Below are 7,895 nucleotides of genomic sequence, written 5' to 3' on the forward strand. Positions count from 1 at the left end.
AATCAGTTGTCCATCCCTCACTATGTTACTTGGTTCGTTAGATTTGTTTTCTAGGGTTTGTGCTAAACTTTAATTGTTTTGTGAAAGAAACATTTCGAATTAAGTGGACGGATCAAGAAGCTTAGGTACGAAATTTGTGGATTGGGAGCTTAATATTGGAACGAAAAGGCTCAGTTCCTCTTTAACGTGGCAACATTTCCTTATGTCTATATCAGTCACAAGCACCACACTTAGATTCTAAAGATTCTCACTTCAGAAAAGCATAAAGTTGGGCTTTATTGTGATTTTAGTCATAGATGTATTAAAAATGGAATATTATTTGTCTGTATAGCAAATATAGGGTGTAAAAATTCACACAATAAACTCAGCATAAAATATTACATGACGCATGAAAACTAACATGATGTATATTTATAAAATAATATTATTTATGAAGTTTAATTTTATTTTTTTTTATTTTGTGCAATGATGGCACTAAAATTATAATTTATGATTTCATGCATATTATTCAAATCCCCCATTGTTAAACCAATCTTAATGAGTTATTTATAAGGTTTAGTTGGTTTTTTTATTTTTAGAAATTTCACAATTTTCTTATTTCTTTCATTTTAATTTTTTAAATATTTTTTTAAATGATACACACTTTATAGAGAGTAACATTTATTCTCTCAAAAGCTTAGTAATAAAAAAAATGAAGAGAATGCATTCCCATTTTGATAGTAACGTCCAAATACAAAACCTAAAAAAGAGTCTATTTTGCACGCTAGGACTCCCGTGCATGTAAACCTTAATTCACATTCAAGCTTAACTTTGCAAGAAAATAATTCGTAAAAGTAGCATTTTTTCGCTTTTAGCCCCTTCATTCATCTTAACTAATTGATAAGAAAAGAAAAGAAAATTTTGAGAAAATATTGCAACTAGGGTAGTATTTGGATTATTTTGATTTTGTTTTCAAGATGCAGAAGTTAGACCAAATATTTTTTCTCCACAAAAACTCTTAAGGTAGTAAAAAGACTTTGTTTTTTTATTGTCATGTTACACTACAAGAAAAAATGATATATGCCTACAGAGGCTTTTTCCTACAAACATGAATTAGTGTAAGTAAAAGTAAAAAAAATATTTATACCTATAATTTTTGTCATAGGTAAAACTCAAAGATTTGTACCTACTATTATTTGGTGTAGGTAAAACTCAAAATAACTCCTACTTATGAATATTCAATATTGGTAACATTTCAAAAAATGTATACCTATCATTACTTGTTGGTAAAATCATATAAAACTTATACTTACAGTTTATTGGTATAAATAAAATTTAAAAAGTTTCTACCTACAAATACAGAGTGTAGGTAAAATTTCATAAAACAAATACATATTAAAATATAAATATATTTTAATATATTTCATGAAATCATTACTCTGCTCCGAATTGTGGGAGCCCTCCGTCACTCTGAATCGTGCCCGTGAGTGAAGCCCTCCCTCGCACCGTCGTGTCTGCGATTACACAATCGGTATGTACTGGTTGTCCCCAACCTTCAATCCCTAATTCCACCCCTCACTTTCGCTCTCAGCTCAAGTACAAGATTCTCTCTTCACTCTTCTTCTTCTCCTTTCTCCGCTCTTCAATTGTTTCGTTTTCTTCTCCAATTTTGCCTTTTGATAACAGTATCTATTTTTTTTCTTTTCCCTTTTCTGATTCCCTGAACAACCATCCTACGCTAGGGTTGCAACTGTTTGTTATCCATCGCTGCTGTTTGTGGCTTGCTTTTTCAATTTTTTACTCAAACAACGTTATATCTGTCAGCGACAGTGAAATTAGGTTCACAAATTCGTTTCGCTCCTGATTCTTAATTAATCATATACAATTTTATTTGATTTCTGTGTTTTCATCACACAATGTCTTCGTTTCTTAAGTATTTTGATTTCGTTATGATATATTCTAGGGCTAATAGCTATGAAGTAGTTTCTTAACCATATACATTTTTATTTTGATTCCGTGTTATGCCATGTGTTAAGGGAACTTGCGAATTGATATTGAGCAAGTGTTTTGTTCCTTCTTCAATTTGTTGGATATACATTTTGATCTACGAAGATACAAATGTCGTTCACTGTCTTTGGATATAGATTTTGTTGATTTAGTGAGATGGGGGTGTGCCTAATGCCTTTCCTTTGGCTAATGAGAATTGTGGCTTATAATTTTGCTGATATTTTCTAATAAGAAACAAATTGAATTGTCTAACCTAGGAAGGTATTGTGATGTAAATGGTTGCGATAGTTTTTAAATTTTGAAGTCGAATGAATTTTGTTGTAACAGCTTAACTATTTGTGGGATTTGATTGGTTTGCCTTTTCTTTATTGCGGTTGGTTTCATTGCTGAGATTCTGCTTCTTGTTTTATCGGTTATCATTAATTACTTTAAAACTTCTGGTTGAGATACATGCCATGCTTTTCGTAATCCTATTAATTAACATAGGCAATGGTAAAGGTTCACGTAAGCCAAAATTACCTATCTTGTTGAAAGAGCCTAATCATATAAAGTGAAATTATTTGAGCTACTTGCTACTGTGTAATGATTAGCTTCTAATATGGATTTTATTTATCAATGCCATCTGTTTTTTCCAAGGTCAAGATATTTTGAATATGGAACATACATTCTTCTAGGTCAAGAGTTCTTTTGGCATTGTGACATAATCAATCTATTCCTGATCACAAATGGGCCACTTTTATAGTTGCTCTACTGCAGTCATTGCCTTCACTATTCCATTGGATATTTTCCTCCTTTTTTGTTTTGGTTTGCTGGGCCTCATTCCATCGGTACACAAAATGCCATCCCAGTGAGTTTCCTATTTAGCTCAGGAAGAACTTTCCCAACGACCTGTGATTTGATAAAACAAACCCAATCTCATATACCAACACTGAAAATAGTAAGCATAAAATCTGTGTCCATCCATCTCGTACCTTCGCATCACCAGTTGAACTTGGAATAAAGAAGCAGTAATGCAAGACATGTACCTATTTCCAATATTGATGCACTTGCTGAATTTAGAAATGGGTAGACATGACTCCACCCTCCCTTTGAGATTTGTTATTTTGACGAAGCAACAACATGCAAATTTCCCCATCTCGGGTAGTTTTAGAAACTATTTCCCCAGATGGGGTCGTTTCTAAATTATTTACAAGAAGGGGAAGTTATTTACGTGAAAACCATGCATGGAGGACCCAAACCGCCAGAACCAGTGGCGAGTTTGGTGTCCTTGAGCAAATCGGTCAATGGCGATACATGCATGCAGTGACCAAATCGCCACTTGGAATGGCGACATGCTTAGCGCTTTGGGAACCGCCAGTCAAACTGGCGAGTTCCATGGACTGAGGGTGCAGGTCTAGGTCACAGGCCATGGCAGTGCAGCAGAGGGACGCGTCAGAGCAGGCGAAACCGCCATTACCATTGGCGGCTTGCCTTGCACAGGGATCGCCAGCATGGCTGGCGGGTTGCTTCAGTTTGAATTTTTTTTGGCCCTCTTCCATTATAAAAGCAGAAGCTTTGAGAGTGCACTGCGCTTCCTTCCTTTGCTTCCATTGCTTTGTTATTCTTCTTCATAATTTCCTCCACTAGACTGACTGCGTTCTTCTTATTTCGTTGCTGTCTTTTATTTTTGGTAAGTATTTTTGAATGATAAATATTTATTGTGTATATATATATATATATATATGAATGGTAAATATTTTGTTAATGTTTGTAGGGTTGTGCTTTGTTTCACTCCTTGTACGTGGTTTCTCTCCTCTTCATATTACGTGACTTCTCTGTGCTTGGTAAGTGGTTCTTAACTTGGTAACTTTAATTGATAGGTTAATGTTAGGTTTTAAAAATTATATGTTATTAGTTGTGTTATATATATAGATATATGTTAGGTTAGTTATAGTTAAATTGATATATATTATTTTCTTTAAATTTTGTAAATTACCATGGTATTAATTGTTTTATATATACATATTACGTTTGTTGATGTTAGATGAAATTTTTAAATTTTAAGTAGTACATTGAAATATTGATATTATTTGTGTTAGATGTATATGTTACAAATTTGAGTTGGTATATTATGATTTGTACGTTAGTTGTAGTGGATTTATTAATATGATTTTTTTAAGATTTTTTAAATTTGTATGTTATTATTTGTGATAAAATTATTTGCACGTTAATTTTAGTTGTTATGTTATTATTATTTGGTTTAGATTTATTAGGTTTGTATGATATTATTTGTATTTTATATATGGTATTTTAGGTTTAGTTAGAATGTGAATATTATTTAATTGACTTATTTATAGTTTTTATTGAAATATATGATATTTATTAATTATATATATATATATATATATATATATATGTACGTTCTTTAAATTTTTTATTCCATGAAATTTTTTTGATTTAATACCAATTTTTTGTGTATAATATTTGTTATTTAATTTAAATTTTAATAATTGGAAAAAAATATGGTCATTTAATTAAATTTATGTACGTATTTTAATATTTAATTTTTTTATGTATATAGTATTTTAGTTAGTAAATTAAGTTTTGTTGTATTAAATTTATGTATGTGTTTTATTTTACAATTTTATTATGTATGTATTTTAATTTGATCATTTATTTCAATTTATGTTGCTATGTTAATTTTTAATTTTGTTATTTGTAGAGTATTTTAGGTAGTATTTTAAGTTTTTTTGTGTAAAATTTATGTACATGTAACAATTTTTAATTTTATTATGTATTTTAATTTGGTCATTTATTTAAATTTTTGTAGCTATTTAATTTTTAATTTTGTTATTTGTAGACTATTTTAGGTAGTATTTTAAGTTTATTTGTGTACAATTTATGTACGTGTTTAAATTTTTAATTTTGTTATGTATTTTAATTTGGTCATTTATTTAAATTTTTGTAGTTATTTAATTTGTAATTTTGTTATTTGTAGACTATTTTAGGTAGTATTTTAAGTTTATTTGTGTAAAATTTATGTACGTATTTAAATTTTTAATTTTGTTATGTATTTTAATTTGGTAATTTATTTAAATTTGTGTAGTATGTAATTTTTAATTTGTTTATTTGTAGACTATTTTAGATAGTATTTTAAGTTTTTTTGTGTTAAATTTTTGTACGTGTAACAAATCTATGTATTTTAATTTGGTCATTTATTTTAATTTGTGTAGCTATTAAATTTGTAATTTTTTTATTTGTAGAGTATTTTAGAACATTTATTTAAATTTTTGTAGCTATTAAATTTGTAATTTTGTTATTTGTAGAGTATTTTAGAACATTTATTTAAATTTGTGTATCTATTAAATTTATAATTTTGTTATTTGTAGAGTATTTTAGAACATTTATTTAAATTTGTGTACGTATTGTTATTTTTAATTTTGTTATTTGTTCAAATTGATGTATTTTGTTATTTATTCAGATTTTAATTATGTGGTATGTATATTTAATTGATTTTTTCTAAATGTAGTTAATTTTTTTAATGTACAATTTTTGTTGTGAATTTTTTGTATTATATTTTACTTTACAGTATCAATGGCATCTTCGTCGTCATCTTCATCTGGTATACACATTAAGTCTGGTCCAATAGATGGAGACGTTTTATGGCTACAACCTAAACATGTTTCCGAACATGTTTGGAATGGGGAACCAGACAGGAAGTTATATATCAGACGAGTTGTACCCATCTATCAAGGGTAAGAAGAAATACCAGAGGAAATTATTCCTCTGCTTCGCCAATCAGGATTCTATTGGATAATGAAGATGGGGTACCTAAAAATCAATTCTTCATTAATTACAGCCTTGATTGAAAGATGGAGGTCCGATACACATACGTTTCACTTGAGATGCGGAGAGGCTACGATTACTCTTCAAGATGTGTCCGTCTTGTTAGGTCTTCATACTGAGGGGGCACCATTAATTGGTCAGACTAATCTTGATTGGGCTGAATTGTGTGAAGAATTATTGGGAGTCAGACCACAGGAAGGTAAACTTCAAGGCAGTGTGGTCAAATTAAGTTGGCTGGCTCACCATTTTTCAGAAATAAATATCTATGACGGTAACGTAGAACAATTACAAAGATTTACCCGTGCATGGATCCTCAAATTCATAGGAGGAGTTCTATTTGTTGACAAAAGCAGCAGTAAAGTTTCTCTAAGGTACCTCCAATTTTTACGGGACTTTGAACAGTGCAGCACGTATGCATGGGGACCTGCCGTGCTTGCTTATTTATACAGAGAGATGTGCAGCGCCACTGATTACAAAATAAAATCAATCGGAGGTATGTGCATCTTAATCCAAATGTGGGCATGGGAACGCTGCACGACTTTGGTTCCAAAGAGAACTCCTCCTATAATAGAAAACAAACCACTAGGACACAGGTTAGTTGTTTTGAAAAAAAAATCTTTTGAAAATAATCAATAATGTAACGCGTCGGCACTAATTATTTCATATTTTTTTTGTAGGTGGCTGCGACGTGGAAACCAACATATTGGCAATGATGATCTAATAGTTTTCCGTCGCAAATTGGATATCATGAAACGACATGAGGTAACAAGATCATCATGTATTCGTTAAATAATAAATAAAATGTCATGGTTTAAGATAAATTAACAATTGTGTTATTGTATGCAGTTTCTGTGGGAGCCTTACACAACAACTGTTATGTCGATGTTGCCTCCCATTTGTTTGGTTGGCAGTATGGCGTGGTGCGCAATGGTGCCACTCATTTGTTTCCATGTTGTAGAGTGGCACCAACCGGATAGAGTGTTGCGACAATTTGGAATGCAACAACCTATTCCGGAGTCTCCTTCGCAACCATGGAATGTCCATGGGCTAACACTGAAAGACAAACAAGATGAAAATTGGTTCCAGCTGTTGGCCCCATTTATCAGTTAGTGGAATAATTGAGCTGAGTTTATGGTCGACGTTTATGCTCGACAAGAGGGCCTATTGAGTTTTAACTCGGATTACATGGTGTGGTATAGGCGCAAAACAAAAATGTTTGTTGACCCAAATAATGCAAACACGGCTACATTGGTATTTATTTCTTTTTTATTATTTAACTTCAATTTATTTTTTAAATTCAAACTTAGTATATGGTTTAGGTTTAGGGTTAGTGGATAGGGTTTATGGTTAGGGTTAGTGTTTAGGGTTTAGGGTTAGTGGTTAAGGTTTAGGGTTAGTGGTTAGGGTTTAAGTTTAGTGGTTTAGGTGTAGGGTTAGTGATTAGGGTTTAGGGTTAGTGGTTAGGGTTTAGGGGTAGTGGTTACGGTTTAGGTTTAGGGGTAGTGGTTAGGGTTTAGGGTTAGTGGTTACTGTTTAGGGTTAGTGCTTAGTGTTTAGGGTTAGTGGTTTAGGGTTAGGGTTAGTGGTTTAGGTTTAGTGTTTATGTTTATGGTTTTAACTAACGAATTCATTGAACCCCACAAATAAGTCATGTACAAAAGGCAAGATGTTTTTAACTACCGAATTCATTGAACCCCAGAAATTCAATACATTGAACAGAACGTAAACAAATACAAGTCACTCGACTAACATACATAAATCAACAATTTGAACAACTCCTACGCTCAGATTGCATTGGACAGCGACGCCTGTTATGCCCTTCGGCTCCACATCTACTACATTTTGGTCGGTGCTCAGATGGTTCGACCCAATCCATCTCATTTCTTATCCTTGTTGATTTTGGCCGACCTTTCGCACGAATTGTAGTTGGGTCAGGGATAAGTGTCCATGCGTCATCAGAAGGAGGAATAACTGCTTCATTCCCAAGAGGCTACCATTGTGCGGAGTAAGCTTTTAAGATGTGCTCGTTTATATAAACAACATCTATATATTGGTAGTAGTTCATGCTCACGTAACCACAAGCT

The 7,895-nt window shown here is 31.9% G+C and overlaps 1 protein-coding gene across 1 annotated transcript; it reads right to left on the minus strand.

Moving 5' to 3' along the window:
- Positions 1-2,802: 2,802 nt before the first annotated feature.
- On the minus strand, positions 2,803-3,524 carry LOC114371677. The gene is made up of 3 exons (XM_028329039.1): positions 3,294-3,524; positions 2,958-3,011; positions 2,803-2,874 (listed from the first exon to the last, which is right to left on the minus strand). The coding sequence occupies exons 1-3, from the start codon at positions 3,522-3,524 to the stop codon at positions 2,803-2,805; spliced, it is 357 nt and encodes a 118-aa protein (XP_028184840.1).
- Between the last annotated feature and the right edge of the window lie 4,371 nt (positions 3,525-7,895).

This window comes from Glycine soja, chromosome 10 (genome assembly GCF_004193775.1).
Source record: "Glycine soja cultivar W05 chromosome 10, ASM419377v2, whole genome shotgun sequence".
Taxonomy (NCBI): Eukaryota; Viridiplantae; Streptophyta; class Magnoliopsida; order Fabales; family Fabaceae; genus Glycine; species Glycine soja.

Excerpts from the sequence above, each read along its gene's own strand:
- LOC114371677 (XM_028329039.1), bottom strand. The coding sequence starts at position 3,524 with ATGGAAGAGGGCCAAAAAAAATTCAAACTGAAGCAACCCGCCAGCCAT. Across the intron at positions 3,012-3,293 it reads CCATTCCAAGTGGCGATTTG|GTACATGTCTTGCATTACTG; the intron begins GTCACTGCATGC and ends TATTGGAAATAG. Across the intron at positions 2,875-2,957 it reads GTTCAACTGGTGATGCGAAG|GTCGTTGGGAAAGTTCTTCC; the intron begins GTACGAGATGGA and ends ATCAAATCACAG.